The following is a 17616-nucleotide window of genomic DNA, read 5'->3' on the forward strand; positions in this document are numbered from 1 at the left end:
TTCGCTCTTGATAAGAGTGGCGGCTAAATGCCAAAAATGTTAATATAGTGCTCTGCTGAGTGCTGAGCAGCGCTGGCAGGCGAATGTGTGAATGTCCATTGAACAGTGAAGTTCATCAGCTTTCCCTATGGAATGAGAGCCGGCACAGAAACTTTGTGGATTGTGGGAAGGTGAGCGTCAGAAAGTTCCAGCCGTTGCGAGGAGAAGGAGGCAAAAAGTAGAGCTCAAGTCTACTTTATGCAAATCTCAGACAGCTGGAGCAAGCATCGACAAATAGAAAGGCCAAGGTCCAACTTCTGCCTGTCCGGACAGAGACGGAGGACAAACTAATTGTTGCTGTTTATAGCATCAGATCTATGATTAAGGATGATTTACAACAAATTAAACAAGATCGAGTTTGGCCACAACCCACTTTTTAATTGAACATTCAGAGCAATAACTAAAGTGTGATTGAGAATGTTTACTCACTCTCTATCTCTCTCTCTCTCCCTCTCCCTCTCTCTCTCTCTCTCTCTCTCTCTCTCTCTCTCCTCTCTCTCTCTCTCTCCCTCTCTCTCTCCAGGCTTGTGTCTAGAGAAGAGGGTTTTCTACCGGCTCATCTCTGGCCTCCACAGCAGCATCAACATCCATCTGTGTGCTCAGTACTTGCTGGACGGTAGGAGAATAACATTTAAATACCAGTCACACAACACCGGTCTTTGGTTTTCATGCCTATGTTAACCCTGTTAGTGCCTTGCTCTGCCCATTCAGTAACACAGCAGCACATACAGTATACTCCTCACACATATACTTTTGGCACCACATTTCTTTTGATATTGTTTTCTGTGCTGCACTCAAATCCAATTACTGCTCCATTTTTCAAGGCTCAAGGTAAACTTTATTAGACCTGAAGGTAAATTGGTCTTGCAGTCAGGTAAATTCAGCCGACTCTAAAGTTTAAGGCAAAATACATAAAACACAATACATAATACATAACGCTCCACATACAATTCAGTAAACTAGAATTTATAACCACCTCCTCTCCTCTCTTCTCTCCTCCCCTCCTCTCCTTGTCTCCTCTCCTCCTTCCCTCTCCTTGTCTCCTCTCCTCTCCTCGTCTCCTCTCCTCTCCTTGTCTCCTCTCCTCCTCTGCTCTCCTTGTCTCCTCTCTTCTCTCCTCTCCTTTCCTCTCTTCCTCCTCTCCTTGTCTCCTCTCCTCTCCTCTCCCCTCTCCTTGTCTCCTCTCTTCTCCTCTCCCCTCTCCTTGTCTCCTCTGCTCTCCTCTCCCCTCTCCTCTCCTCTCCTCTCCCCTCTCCTCTTCTCCTCTCCCCTCTCCTCTCCTCTCCTCTCCTCCATGGAGGGACACACAAACTGCTCTCCAGTTATAGTAGTGGGATGACATGAAAGTGAATAGCAGCACAAAGTGCAGAAAGATAAGATGCCTAACAAGCTTTCTTTTGTTCAGCAGTGTGAACGAAGGATAGATTATTACACATCAGTGTACTTTCTCACCTATGAAACCCACGCTAGTTTGTTTTGGCCATAAAAGCAGTAAAATTGCAACTCGCTTTTGTTTGAGTTTTTGACTGCATCTGCTGTCAGGACACTTTGGCTCTGATCCCTGTACCTCTTATTATTATTATAGAGCAGGGACAGGCAGTCGTGTACCATGGAGGACCGAGAGTCTGCAGGTTTTCATTCTAACCAAACACAGCAGAACACCAGGTGATCTCACTGATTAACATGACTTCAACCAGAGAGGAGGAACTAACCAGTGAAATCAGCTGCTGTAGTGTTTTTTTTTTTGTTTTTTTTTGTAAACATTTATTTATTGATTTTATACATTTAACACATTGTACATAACAACTGAACCCTCCCCCAAATCAAACAAATGGCAGTATATAATTCTAATGATAAAATATCACTCAAAAATAATAAATTAGCTGATAATCAGGTTAAAAAGGACAAAAATTTACAATGGAAAGAAAAATTAAATAATACAATTCACAACATAGAGCAGTGTACAGCACACATTCCTCACATCAGATTAGTTATTTTAGCTGCTGTAGTGTTTGGTTGGAATGAAAACCTGCAGACTCTCGGCCCGCCATTATGCCTGATTGCTTGTACTGTTGGTGATATAGGAATTTAACCTTTTTTTTTAGTTTCATACTCATTGTAAGTGTGTCTGGATAAGAGCCTTGGCTAAACGTCCCCCAGTAAATGTAAAACTGTGACGGTGGAGTACTGTGTCATGGAGTAAGATGGCTGTGTTGTACCTGGCCTCCTCAGAGGGGTGGGGCAAGTCGGTGTGGGGCCCCAACGTTCAGGAGTTTCGTCAGCGCTTCGACCCGGCGGAGACGAAGGGCGAGGGCACGCGGCGCCTGAAGAACCTGTACTTCCTGTACCTGATCGAGCTGCGGGCGCTCTCCAAGGTGGCGCCCTACTTCGAACGCGCCTTCATCAACCTGTACACCGGGAACGCCCAGGAGGACGGAGCCACCAAGGAGCTGCTGCTGCGGGTCTTCAACGAGACCAAGTGAGACGCACTCATGAAGCAAAGGCTTTGAAATTCATTTGATCATTTAAAGTACTTTAGACCAGTGTTTCCCAACCCAGTCCTCAAGGACCCCTTTTCCTGCAAGTATTGGTTCCAGCTCTACTCTTGCGCACCTGATCCAGTTAAGGTCTTAATGCTGATTGGTAGAGACAGATCTACCTGAACAGAGCAGCATGAAAGTGTGTAGGCCCCAGTGGGATCAGGTGTGCAAGAGTAAAGATGGAATAAAAACTTGCAGGACAGGGGGTCCTTGAGGACTGGGTTGGGAACCACTGCTTTAGACTATAGTACTGTAGAGTGATACGGTCTTGTTGACAGTCATGTTGTCCAGCCGCTGTCAGCAGAACAAAAACCTTCAAATCCAGTCAAGAATTTGTGTAGTATTTGACATTATATAGTTTAATGTTTTTCATTTTATAATTTATTTTCCTTGTTAAGATTCAAGATTAACTTTATTGACCCACAAAGTGGAAAATTTGGCTTGGCCTTTCACCCATGCTGCAGCCGTAAAAGACAAAGCATTCCACATGCAGAAAAAAAACATACAAAGATGTTAGTAAATAAAAACATACAGCAAGGTTCCTAAAAGCACCTATAGACAAACAGAAGAAACAAACACATCAATAAAAGCAAAGATCTGCACATTATCTGTAACTTTATGTATGTTGCTGCTGTTTTGGCCATGTTTCTCTTGAAAAAAAAGACTTAAAATCTCTTTTGCAATCTGAGACTTTACCTGGTTAAATAAAGGTTAAAAAAAAAATTCACCTCTGGAAATTTTGAAATGGGAAAACGTGTTTGACACACAAACAGAAGGTCTCGGTTTCTATATAAAATGGCACAAAGGTGGAGGCAGAGGGTGGGCAATATATTTTTTTTTAAATCTCCTTGATCTTAGATTTAGTTTCAGCTCCAAAGAAGGAAAACAGTTCAGTGGGTAGAGATGTGATCGCAAAACCTGAGCTGGAATCCAAACCTGTTCAGTTTTGAGTAAATAGTTTTTACATTTGTCGGTAAAGCCTCAGTGAAACCCAGCCGACTGATCTTTAATTTTGATCATGCTTACAATTATTTATACAACTATATTGTATTATAGACGTATTATAGATAACAGGCTAAACAATGTTGTACTATTGATAGTTGGGTAGTCATATACACAAAGCTTGTACATCTGAAAATTTTGACAAAGGTCGGAAGGGGAACGATGGCAGTCAAAGTCGCACATGGATGAAAAGTTTCCATTTATTTTCCTGTTTTGCATTTACTTTGTATGTTTTCCCCACCACTGTATATGTGCAATTACATGCTAATTTCCACCAAAAAAACTCACAAACAAAAAAAAAAAAAGATATTTAATGCCATTTCATATCTTCATTACAAAGTATTAAACTAACAGTTCCACTTGTCTTCCAGAGCTTTCCCAATGCACTTTGATGAGAAGTCCATGTTCGCCGGCCACAAGTTGGAAGCCAAAACATTAAAGGTGAATAGTAGAGTATCATCTGACATGTTGTGTTTTCAGGAGACAGTAGGGTTGGTTTCCATGTGTTTTTTTTTTAGCAGTGGGACGGAGCAGGTGCCTTCGCTCCTGCTGTTTGTCTGTTTTCTTTGCATGAGCAGTGAAGCAAACAAGCCAGGAACGGGTCAACAGTTCGATTTATTTTTATCAGCTTCAGATGCTTTCAGTGTCTGTTTGAGGCAGCATGACAAAAGCAGACTAACCCTCTTTCATAATCCTTTAACAAGGGCTGCCTGTATAACTGGCTCAGTTTGGGGTGTGTGTGTGTGTGTGTGTGTGTGTGTACAAACTGTGTCATGTTACTGTCACGATGCCCTACTCTGTGACAAATACTTCAAATAGAGTAGAAACAAGACAAGAAACGGGAAGTGTATGCGAGATAGAGAACAGTTGTATTTGTATTTGTTCCCTAATTTAAACAGCAGTACACTAGAGATGGGACAATATGTATTGAAATTCAATACATCGCAATACAAAAATGTGTCAGTCCGTCTGTTGTGTCAGGAACATGAATGGTGATATCAGCTCCATGTTATTCTGCTGTAGTAATCACTAATGAGACTCTTAACCATCAGTTTCACAAGCTCTCCATCCAAATTATATTATTGTCACTTTGTAAAGACATTTTTAAATTCTTGTCTACATTCATGAGATAAGGCGATCGTCCCATTCCTACACCCAGAAGTCTCAACCTTTCAGACGATATGAAGAAATCCTAAACATACTTTAGCAACTGAAAGCCAGCTGGTATGAATGAGGTGGCTGCTTTTGTTTTCTTCTATATGTGCAGTATGAGGGTTAGGGTTTAGGGAATATGTCTGAACTTCTCATCTCCACAGTAAACAGAAAGCTCTGAACGGTCTCGTCTCGTTTCGTCTCGTCTCTTTTCTCCCAGGAGGAATTCCGCCTCCATTTTAAAAACATCTCTCGGATCATGGACTGTGTGGGCTGCAGTAAGTGTCGACTCTGGGGAAAACTGCAGGTAGGACATTGACTGTTTCTCTCTTGTTATATTTAGGGCTGTGTGTATGTTTTGCTCTTACGGGTTTTAGCAAAATATCTGTACATTTCAATTGATATTCCAAATACTCTGTTTCAAGTACATAAAATCGGTTGGAATAAACACATTGAGCATAAGTGTATTTGCATAAAGATGTCTACTGCTTGGTCTGATGTAATTCTGATCATGATGATAGTTTCACACTGTTCATGACAGGATAGTAAAGTAACTTGCTAAAGAAATCCTTCTAAGCAGTGACAGCTGGACAATAGAGACACACCTACATTTCAGTTTTTCAAAACGTAAAACTTTTTTTTCTTCTATTCAATATTACAGGGCTAGGCAGTATGCAAAATGCTTTTGCACACTGTCATTTTTGCACATTGCCACACACACACTTTTACTCTTTTACCTCTAATCTTATGTATGTTTTAACCCTTATGTCTGTTTATTTGTTTTTGTGGTATGTCATTTATGAGCCACATCAAAGACAATTTTGCTTGTGATAGACAAAGTTTTCTGAGTCTAAATTACTTTTACAGTAAAAACAAATATATATATTTGATTGCCATTTATTGCCCCATCTAGTGGCACCAAACCGTACAATTGAGAGAAAAGGAAAAAAAGGGAAAAGAAAAAAGGAGTACAAAACTATTATCATATTCTGTACATTGATAAAAATGATAAATGATGAGGTGAATTTTTGCTCGTATGCTATCCATTTAAAGAACCAGAAGAAAAACATGTCCAGCAACAGTTGGTGGTAGAATATGTTCTTCTGGTTCATGCTTTTGTTTGGAGAGCGAAGTGGCTGCAGATCTGCTCTCCATTTAAAGGACCTGGCCGTTCTTTAAACCTGATCAGTAAAATCCTGAAGTGACTGCAGGTTGACCTCCATGTGTCCGTCCTGTGTGTTGTTTTCAGACTCAGGGCCTGGGCACGGCTCTGAAGATCCTGTTCTCTGAGAAGGAGATCAAGAACCTCCCTGAACACAGTCCCTCCAAGGGCTTCCAGCTGACGAGACATGAGATCGTGGCCTTACTGAACGGCTTCAGCAGGTAGAAAGAAAGTTTCTGAAGTATTACTGTGGGATCCGTTATAGAACGGCTAGTTCTAGCTAAAGATAGGGACACACTACACGACTCAACAGACAGCACACACTGGCTTTCACAGTTTTTGTCTTGCGAGGAGAGGAGCAAAGACTAGACGACTGGTTGGATTCAGGAAACACACACTTGACGATCAGTTGGATTTGGGGAACACACACTTGACGATCAGTTGGATTCGGGGAACACACACTTGACAATCAGTTGGATTTGGGGAACACACACTTGACAATCAATTGGCTTCAGGGAACACACACTTGACAATCAGCTGGATTCGGGGAACACACACACTTGACGATCAGTAAGATGTGGGGAACACACACTTTACGATCGTTTGGATTCAGGGAACACACACACTTGACGATCAATTGGCTTCAGGGAACACACACTTGATGATCGTTTGGATTCAGGGAACACACACACTTGACGATCAATTGGCTTCAGGGAACACACACTTGATGATCGGTTTGATTCAGGGAACACACACTTGACGATCGGTTTGATTCAGGGAACACACACTTGACGATCGGTTTGATTCAGGGAACACACACTTGACGATCAGTTTGATTTGGGGAACACACACACTTGACGATCAATTGGCTTCAGGGAACACACACACTTGACGATCGGTTTGATTCAGGGAACACACACACTTGACAATCAATTGGCTTCAGGGAACACACACTTGAAGATCGGTTGGATTCAGGGAACACACACTTGACAATGTGACAGTTTTGGTTTTACATAGGCCTTGTTACATGTTTCTCTCTCTCTCTCTCTCTCTCTCTCTCTCAGGTTGTCCACCAGTATACAGCAGCTGCACAGTTTCCGCTCTCTGTTGAAGGAGAAGAGGTAACAGACGCTCCTCCTGGCCAGCAGGTGGCACCAGCCCACAGGGAACTGCAATAGTCTTATCCTAGCCCAGAATAAGGCCTTTTTCAGGGACATCAGGATCAACACTGAACCCCCCCCCCACCCAATTAAACCTCTGTTTTCCCTGTAACATCCCCCCTACTTTTTTGTTTAACACCAAGGTCTCAAAGATCTTGAACGGTAACTTTCAGCCTATTGCCTTTGTCAAAATAGTCTTGAAGTCATGAAAATATCATCCACAAACTTTTTTTTTTACCCCCAAAATTGTCAAAATGGTTAGCAGGTGACTAAATCAAAACTCTTTTGACCCCAACATTTTGTGATTTCTTTGTTTTGGAACTTTTTTTGGATCTCAACATCATCTTTTTTATCTCTTTGGTTTGGGTCTTAAGAAGCTGACATGGAAAAGTCCCAGGTTGACGGAGTGTGTTGGTGACGTTCAACACCTTCCTAACAGTGTGGATGTTGATGATGGAAGTGACCAAACCCCTCAGTGACTGGAAGGACTGATGTTAGCCTGGTAACAACAGATTAACATGTTCTGTATTCAGTAAAATGTATTCAGATCATGGATCCAGATGACAGGCAGTGTGTAAAGGAGCAGGGCAGACAGGAACCAACATGTTTGAGGTAAAGCAGATGGGGAAACTTTCTCAAATCGCTACATCTTCACTGTTCAGTATCCATTTTTCTTCCTTCACTGACCACAACTTCTGCCGACAAGCGTCACATTGGATTTGAATACTTGTCAGAACCAGATTTGGATGGATCAGGACTTGTAAGAACTCTTTCCCCAAGGAAGGACTCGGCCATTAGCGGTCGAGTCTGGACGGAGCTCGTTTGCTCAGACTCCACTTTGGTGTGTGTGAACCACGCAGGACTCTGCTGTGTGAACCACGCAGGACTCTGCTGTGTGAACCATGCAGGACTCTGGTGTGTGTGAACCACGCAGGACTCTGCTGTGTGTGTGAACCACGCAGGACTCTGGTGTGTGTGTGAACCACGCAGGACTCTGCTGTGTGTCGTGGGCTTTTCTTCTGTTTTCTTATTCTCTCCTTTTCCTCTGTCTCCTGTTTTCTCCCTCTGTAGAGAGAATGATGATCAATGCCTGAGGATCTGGACCAATCTGCTTTTGTTTAGCGTCTCAGGCGTAATCTGTCAGTAAGCTAGATAGTGTGTCTGTGTGTGTGTGTGTGTGTGTGTGTGTGTTTTATGTGTGTGTGCGTGCACATGCAGGGTGAGAAATTGCCACCAGCCACATGCTGGTATATTTTGGCTGTGGCTGGTAAGTTACTGTAGCAGGTAAGCAGCCATCATTTGGTGTCCTATTCTACTCTGAACATCTAGTACTAACGATTATTCTCATTGATTAACGATTCTTTCCCAGATTCCAAAGTGATTCTTCAAATGTCTTATTTAGTCTGACCAGCAGCCAAGAAAAACCCAAAAGCAAATCTCAGCATTTGTGAAGCTTTAACCAGCAAATGTTTGTTATTTTTACTTCATAAATGAGTAAAACGATTTGATTATCAAAATTATAATCGATTCATTTTTTGTTGATCAAATAATCAACAAATCGGCACTATAAAATAGTGAAAGTGGCTGGTGAGTTTTGTTTCTTCCTCTGTGTGGGTGTGAGTGCATGCATGTGTCAGAGTGTGTGTGTGTGTGTGTGTGTGTGTGTGTAGATCAGCAGTTGCAGCTATTGAATAATGGACTATGATTGATTCCATACTTAACCATGAGCTTGGCACTAGTAGCAGATTTTTGCTATTTTGCATTTCTAACTATTCTGTGTTAGCGTGTGAGAATCCGCCTGTCTGGATGAATGTTTGTTGCTCTGTCTGCCTCTCTAGTTGCTGCTGTGTGTGTTTGTGAAAACTCAGTTTTCGTTGGCATTATTTTAGCTTTTGGCCATGTTGTCTTAAAGCACAACGTTAATCAGACCAGATTAGTTGAAGCATGAGAACTAGGAGCCGTTGGGTTCCCTTGAAATTAATTGTTGCCTCAGTCGGACTTCATATACGTTGTAAATTTTCTAAATTTATTTGGATGATTGAGAGGAATTTCCTCATATGACTCTGTGAAAGTGAGGCGTAGTGGATTAGGGCAGCAGCAGGGCGGCCTTGTGGTTAGAGAGAAAACATCCCGTTAGCGACGAGGCTAACGTTAGCTTCATCACAGACTGGACTTCTCTCTCTAGCTCTTCTAGTCAACATTAGCATGTTAGCAATCCATGGCAGCGAGGAGACAGAGAAGCTGCTTTGGTTCTTGCTGTGAAACCTCTCAGCTCAGTGACTTGCTGCGAGTCGCTTTATACAGAAGCTAGTCCAACGGGTCACAGCAAGATGGCCGCCGTCCTGGAACACTGATCTGAATGGGGATGACCGTTCTATTCGTTCAGGTTCAGTGGTGTCAACATAGTGAATGATGGGATGGACCAGCCACTGTGGATGGTGGACAAAAAGTAGTTTTAATAGTTTCCTTCTCTGTGTAGAAGCTTATCTTGATCAATAAGCAACATGAAACAAGCAAAGGACACGACCATGTCCGCTGGTCAGATTGAACCTGTCAAGTTACTTTAAGTTGAAGACAGTGAACGCCTCAGCTGTTCAGTTTTAAGCAGATTTATCCCTTAGTTGGTAATTCCTGTCCAGATTCTCAGCTGGATATTTGTTGTGCTCGTTAGCAAAACTATTCATCTAAAGTATGAAGTGGACCAAAGAATTTTATGTTGCCTACGTTCTATTACAGTGTTTTTTGTTTGTGCGTTACACCCTTCCAGGAGGTGTTTATCTTTTATTTGAATTATTCTTTGATCATCTTGCCAGTATGGTTTGGAGTTGTGATGTGACGAAGTAGTAGATGAGCTTCACATTTTGCCGCTTCTGCACAGAACAGATACGATACACCAGATACGCTTTGAGCATAGAAATGATAGAAATTAGGGTCACACTGATATATGGGTCAGATGTGGGCCTTTTAACAAAAACAGGATATCGGCTCGTCGGATGATGGAGGGGAAGATGGTTTCACTCAGCAGCTTCAGGCATGGCAGTCTGTAAAATAAAAATTAATAATTTATTTTCCTGGGTTTCAGTTAGGGCTGAACAATTTTGAAAAAATATTGCAATTGCGATATGATTTGCGATATTAGAGGGAATGATAATTTTTACATCATTATTCTCATTTTCATTGAAAAACGTATTAAAATGATTATGGTGTGATTTTTGCGGGGATCTGTACCAAACAAAGATGTTTTCTTAAGTCTGTAGAATATGATGTGTAGGCCAGGACATCTCTGCAGCACCACAATATTTACTTTAAAATGATATTTTGACACATTTCACCTTTAACAAATATTGTGCCTCCTGTGATTTGAAAATTGCAGTAGGCCATATTGAGATTTCGGTAAAATTTTGATTAATTGTTCAGCCCTAGTTTCAGTGGAGAGTTTTAGTGTCCTGTGGGTTGATGCTGTTCAGAGGCTTTTCCACCCGGCTGGGAATAAAACTCCCGGTAAAACACTAAAACCTTGTCTTTTTTTTTTTTTTTTGGGCATGAAAATTGGGGTTGAGCCGATGTACGACGTCATCGGACATTGATGATGGACTGCGTTGTTGCTGATGTGACTTTTGTTGAGGTTGTTTCCCTAAAAACAACCTCAGATTGTTTTCCTCAAGGTTGTTTACCTGAAGTTGTTTCCCCCCCCCCCCCCCCAAAAAGCCAACCAAATGGAGAATAAAACTTGCATTAATGACAGGACCGATGTGTAAATTGAACAGCCCTAATGAAAATAGACCAATTTAAAGATTTTGAATATCAGCTATCTACAGTTTCAATCCAAAAATATCTGTGCGCTCCTTCAGAAACCCAAAATGACAAACTGAGTGTATTTGGGATTGAATAAGAAGAAATCTGTTGAGCAGTGCAGCATCTCAGAGAGTTGCCTGGTTGTGTCTTGTGTGTTTGTGAAGGGATGTGTGTGTGTGTGTGTGTGTGTGTGTGTGTGTGTGTGTGTGTGTGAGGGCGTGAGAAAGTGTGTGTGTTTGGTTGTGTGAGAGAAAGTGTGTGTTTTTGTACATGGTGTAGAAACTGTGTGCATGAGACTGGCAAAAAGTTTGTGTGTTCATGGTTATGAGGTAGAAAACGTGTGTGAGATGAGACCAAGTGTGTGTGGCAGAAAGTTTGAATGTACATGAGATAGAATGTGTGTGTGTGGGATAGTGTGTGTGTTTGTGTACGTGGCAGAGTGTGTGTGTGTGTGTATGAGACAAAGTGTGTGTGGCAGAGAGTTTCTGTGTTAATGTACGTGAGATAGAAAGTGTGTGTTCCTGTACATGAGATAAAATGTGTGTGTGGGATAGAAAGTGTGTGTGTTTGTGTACGTGGGATAAAAAGTGTGTGTGGCGGAAGGTTTGTGTTCGTGTACGCAAGATGGAAAGTGTGTTTTTCTGAGAGTAAGACTGTGTACGCAAAATACAGTGTGTGTTTGTGAGTGTGTTTTTCGTATACGCAAGACAGAAAGTGTAAAGTGTGTGTGTGTGTGTGTGTGTGTGTGTGTGTGTGTGTGTGTGTGTGTGAGAGCTGTGTGCATGCCTGTCCTCTGAGCCTTGCATGCTGACAGCAGCTGTACATTCTGTGCAATCCACTGGTCGGCCTTAAGAGAGTCATTTTGGAAAAAGACAAAAAAAAAAAAAGCTTCAGCTCTCCGCTCTTCAGCTTCACGATCCAACAACCTGTACAATTTGTAAAAGACAGCAAAGACTGAAGTTTTCTTTCTTTTTCTTTAAAATCTATATGAATATATATAGTTGCACCCATACTGATGTGTATACTTGTTGAGTGTATTTATTTGAACAGAGTAATAAATATTTCTGGACATCACCTAACTCCGTCTGGTTATTTCTAAAATCTTGTTCCCGCTGGTCAAGGAGTTTCTGCAGCTGAGGCTGGACCAATCTGATGTTTCTAGCTCGCAGTGTTGCCGACACTTCAGAAAGTCGCCAGATGACGTCATATGATAATTTGCATATCAATATATAACCTACAGTCCCCGCTCTCAGCAGAGGGAGGGGGGGTTATGCAGTGTGTGGGAAGCGCTGTGACCATCAGACCTCACAGGATTAGACGAGCAAACCTGCATCAGCCACACAGATTTATTGGGATTCAACACATTAACACTAGCTGTGTTTACATGGAGCCTTTTAATCAGAACAGCAGCCCAATCAGAATAAAAATGCCTCATATAAACGCCTCAATCAGAATAAACTGGCCTGATCCGAATGAAATTTCATTCCGTTTGAGAGGCTGTTTAACTCTTTCATAATCCGGTCGAAGGATAAAATTTTGTCATGTAAACACTCATTCTGATCACTTTCTTTATCTCGCCTCTTTCTGCACACGCTCGCGCATTTATTCAACGTCAATAACGTTTCCCTTTTTTTCTGGGAGGATTTGAATGGATGTGCTTGTTATTAACCCCGGGGCGCCCCGGGCTTGATGTGGGCGGTGCAGCCCGTTTTTATATCAACCTCCACTGTAAACCTCTCCGGGTCGGTTTCGGTTTACAGCGGGGAAAATTACAAACGAAGCCGATCACTGCGGGGGCAAAACAAAACAAAACGTCTTTTTCTGACACTTATGGAGTCATATGTTTTGATAAAACTGTTGCTTCATCAGAAAGAACAGCAGGAAAGAAATAACCGACACAGCTCCATCTTTTGAAAACGTAAGCTCATGTTAGAGAGCTGATTCAGTGTTTTGCACATCAGAAACTTTTATTCTGATTCCATACTGTGGAGCATGTAAACACATCCCAATGCGATCGTTATATTTAGCGCTCATGTAAACACTTGTGTGGCAATCTTCCTTCAGACTGATTTCATTCAGAATGAAAAAAAAAAGTCTCATGTAACCGCAGCTACTGTCCCCCATGGTCAGAAAAAGTCGGCAGATTTGTCACTAGTCGCTTTTCAGAAATAAAGTCGGCAGGGGGCCAGTCAGCACCTTTGTGGGCGGGACTAAAGTGTGAACCGTTCGTGCAACAGTTTTTCATTGCCATTTTAACAGAATAGATTTGTTGTAATCCTCCTTAACCAACTGATTGGTTCAGATGCATTGGTCACTAGTGATTGGTTCGGGGAAAATCAACCCCCCCCCCCACACAGAAAACAGCTAATGAGGAGGAACCAGATGGATTCAGTCTGAATATCAGGATTGGGGATTTTTTAGTTGTTTTAAAATGATGACGAAATGATGAATTGATTGAAGACACGAATGCTCGGTGTAATCTTATATGACAATCAGAAGAACTTGTCCTTTTATTGATGTTCATGTGTCGACACGTCACAACACACATCCACAGACACAAAAAGCTCCACAACAAAATATAGCATCTCAGCGACTCTCAGCCGTACAAATGACTTACAAAACCTTCGTTCAATTAAAAATATAGAATTCAAGCTTTTTTTCTCCACCTCGTTAAAGGAATGTGTGCGCTGCAAAACAAAACCATCTTAATAATTTAATGTTGTGTTTAGTCTGGAAATCCTATTTTTCCTGATTCAAGGTTTGACTGGTGGTTTCGTTTCATTCCAGGTCGTTTCAAGACTTTTTTTTTCTGTGAGAACAACAATATCTTGAACAGGTGTAATGACATTTTAAGTTACGGTCACGTGTTCCTGGAACATTCTCGAAATGCTGAATTGTTTCATTTTTTATAACACAATTCCCAAATGTTTTCACTTTCAAAAGCAGGATTAAGACTCAACACAAGATTAAATGTCTTGTTATGGCAGAGATATTTTGTGTTGGACATTGTAATAACACAAGAGCTTCAGATGTGTTCAACCTTCTAGTTATTGTTATATACAGACTTCAGGATATCGATTATGTTGAAAATCAACTACCTCAATACACGTGTGTATGACTTGTGATAGCTTATGATGTGGTATTTACTTATACAGGCTTAGGAAGTGTCAGACAGATTTTGTTCCTGTCAAACAACGTCAAAAGCAAAATAAATCTGAACTGAATTAACTAAAGGAGTGTTTCAGGAAGCAGGATTACCCAGGGCAGGAAATGAACTTGTTCGTCCACCGGACACAGTGGCTGGTAGAATTCAATATTAACAAGCCACTTTCACCAATTTACCAGTCAACTAGACTCAAGTCACATGACTTGGACACAAATTGTCAAACTCGAGTCACAATTTGATTTACGTGAGACTTGATGCATGAAGAGAAGACTTGAGACTTGACTTGGGTTCTGGTGACTTGGGACTTGACTCTGACTTGTACTCTGATGACTTGAAAAGGTTTCTAAAGTCTTGACTTGAGATCTTGTGTTTGTGTAAATGACTTAGATTGAAAGTGATGAGATTTGTTCCAGCAGACGACTGAATTTAAATTCTGTTTTCTGAATTTGTATGGAATGATTGAATTTATTGAAGTTGAAACTGATTATAGAAATCAAACTCATGATGCTCTTACCAAGTTTTTATCCTATTAAAACCATATTGCATTGAAAAGTCCTAGATATTTATTGATATTGATACTGGACTCTTGATTTGTTCTGACTTGGCTTGCTGTCCCACATTTTCCGATATCTATAGGAACCAATGCCCGAGTTTAGTTTTGATGAATTATTAAAAAAAAATAACAATTATATCAAATTATTTTTCACCTATCTGGCTAACTGAATAACCCTTGTCGAAATACTCCCCAGATTTTCAATAAACATTCTCAAAAACATTCATCACAATATTGTCTACATGCGTCCTGACGTGTCTCCATGCTGTGAAGCAGGGTTCCTACACAGGGACAGGGTCTGGACCGGTCTGGATGGACATGTGATCATCTCCAGGTTTGGAAACTTTTGGAAAAACGTTGTTCAGTCCTGATACACAATGATGTGGATCCACTGTGATGTGATGTTGTGCTGTAGAATTATGTTCAGCTATAGAGTAATATTCATCTTGATGCTTTGGCAATATTGTCTGTGAACTTTCATGCCAATAAAGCACATTGAATTGAATTGAATTGAAAAAATATGGTCTGGATCACTAATTGGATATAATGAGTAACACCTTTTATAAATAAATTTTTTTTTTTTTTTTTACGATATAATCGTCAAATATCATCAAAACAAACATCAGAAAATGATATTCAATGTAATATATTAAGTATACAGTTACCCCTGAAAGTAATTTTTGCACTGTTTATTACATCATGCTCTTACTATAAAAATTGTCACGTTTTCACAGTGGGCTTTTAAAGTCTTATGAAGCCTTATGAGCAGCACTTCAGGTCTCATGTTCAATCTGGGAACCCATCGTCTATCGGTCTGAGGACGGTTAGACTCTGGGGGCGACGGACAATATTTGGGGGTTTCCGGTGTAGCCAGCGGACATCCGGGCCAAGACTTCCTCTTCCTGAGCCGGTCATTGTTTACAGTCAGATTAGCAACTTGAGACGTGAGAATGGAGTCGGAGTTGAGAGACGACGTCTCATATGCAGATATCTGTTTATAGAGATTAGATCCGGACCTAAAACACCTACAGTAAGTATCAATGTTTGTGTATTGTGTGGAGAAACGTTCGACTCGTGTAATAAAATCCGGTCGTAGATGTCGTCCGGCGCACGGAAGAGGAAGTCTTGGCCCGGATGTCTGCTGGCTACACCGGAAACCCCCAAATATTGACCGTCATCCCCAGAGTCTAATCGTCCTCAGACCGATAGACGATGGGGTCCAAGATTGGCTCATGTTGGGCCTCATTCACACAACTCTTCTTAAATTGTTCTTAAAAAACAAGCGTACGAAAACTCAACACAGGATCCCGGAAACATGCGCAGACTCGATTTTTGCGTATCGCAGGTGTGTCCGATGACAAATGTTTGCGGAAACATTCGTAATCGTACGTACGTTTTGGTGAATGAGGCCCGTTGTGAGTAGCTGTAGTGGAGAGTGATCTGTCATCTGACCCAGCCAGTCGATTCTTTGATTCCAGGCATTTGGGAATTGAGAAGAAATTGAGAAGCCAAATTCCTATCTGCCGATTCTGATAAGTAACAGACTGGGAGATTAGACCCGGTGTTACACACTGTCACTGACTGGTGAGAAAATGCCTAATTCTACACCACACACATCACTCTACGAACCAGTAATCCCTTAAAACACCCTTACATTTACATTAATTCATTCATTCCCCTTAATTCATGCAAAATCCCCTTAAAATTAATTAAAGGAGTTATTAATGGAGGAGACCCCATCAAAACCTCCTTAAACTCCCCTTAATGTTTGACTCCTTACTTTCTAATATAATGTCAAATTCAGGGAGACAGGAACTTTCCATTAATAACTCATTAATAACCTGTAAACCTGCACAAAAGGCATGAAAAATCCCTTAATTACAAGTGTCTCAATGAACCAACCCATGAACAAATCCCTTAAAAACTCATGACCGTAACCTTACTTTTGTAAAGCTATGTTAATTTTAATGGGTAATTAATGTTTATGTAATGAGAAAGTAAAAGATAAGGCCGGTGTTTTTTAATGCATTGCTTACCGTACACAAATCCTATGAAAATAACAAAATCAACAATGCGTTTGCTCTCCTCCCGTTACTTTCTGACTTCCCACGTTCCGTTTTTAGCCGTCAAACCGGAAGTCTTTGGCTCCAATTGTGAGCTAAAAACCTTGAAATCCAGCTCACAAAGACATAGTTTACATTTTAAAAATCGCTAACTGTTACCATGAAAAGTCAGGCTGTTGTAGTTATTACCAAATCAAATTCAAATGGGAACAAATTCTTCATTACGCCGGGGACTATTTTCAGTGCTACGGAACTACTTTCCTGAGATCGCAAAGTGTTTACAGCCGGATTATTAAGTTGTTTGAGGAAAAAGTGGTCCGGCCCGGTGCATGGTGATGATGAAATATATATTGTATTGTTTTTTTTAATACAGTGGAGTTCTATGGCTGCTGGGACATGGCTGCATTGGGCACCGGCTACATGGACCAGACTTGTTGGCAAAAAACAAAATCATTGCTGATTCTGTTATTTTCATAGGATTTGTTGACGGTAAGAAATGCATTAAAAAACACCAGCCTTATCCTTTAAGGACATTTCGGGGATAAAATTAAGGGGTTTGTTTTGTCAGTAGTGTGGCGGTACTTTAATTTAGAGAAAGATGAAAACAAAGTAAAATGTCAGATTTGTGACAAAAGGCTGGCTGACAACAAAACAACGTCGCCGATTAATACTGCTCTGTTTATTTTACAAGATCTGCTTGCACCCCTTATGTTTTGGTTTTGGAATTGAGAATCAAGAAAAAAAAATGTCTGGAATCGACTCCATCGATTCCCGATACTTGGAATTGGATTTGGAGCGTATTCCAAAATGTCTGGAATCCAACAGCCATGATTACATCTGAACACAAAGACCAAAATCTTCAAATCCAGTCTGGGAGGAAAAAGTCTGACATGTTGCAATGGGAGAAGTGATGTGTAGGAACCCTGCTGAACCTTCTGGTCTTCCCTACAAACCTCTAGTGTGGCTCTAACCTCTAGGTGGGTG

The 17616-nt window shown here is 41.1% G+C and overlaps 1 protein-coding gene across 2 annotated transcripts in view; it reads left to right on the forward strand.

Moving 5' to 3' along the window:
• ero1b (endoplasmic reticulum oxidoreductase 1 beta) overlaps positions 1 to 7929 on the forward strand; it is a 32222-nt gene extending 24293 nt beyond the window's left edge. For both annotated transcript variants that reach the window (XM_071523352.1, XM_071523351.1), the window contains 6 exons: positions 563 to 655; positions 2272 to 2518; positions 3953 to 4022; positions 4954 to 5040; positions 5983 to 6116; positions 6960 to 7929. In XM_071523352.1, the coding sequence (XP_071379453.1) occupies positions 563 to 655; positions 2272 to 2518; positions 3953 to 4022; positions 4954 to 5040; positions 5983 to 6116; positions 6960 to 7020 (692 nt within the window). In that variant the 3' untranslated portion in view covers positions 7021 to 7929. The remainder of the gene's footprint in view (positions 1 to 562; positions 656 to 2271; positions 2519 to 3952; positions 4023 to 4953; positions 5041 to 5982; positions 6117 to 6959) is intronic.
• The last annotated feature ends 9687 nt before the right edge of the window (positions 7930 to 17616 follow it).

This window comes from Centroberyx affinis, unplaced genomic scaffold (assembly GCF_046629955.1).
Source record: "Centroberyx affinis isolate AG114_WGS23_722 - 3 ecotype Tasmania unplaced genomic scaffold, CSIRO-AGI_Caff_v1 ptg001082l_1, whole genome shotgun sequence".
Taxonomy (NCBI): Eukaryota; Metazoa; Chordata; class Actinopteri; order Beryciformes; family Berycidae; genus Centroberyx; species Centroberyx affinis.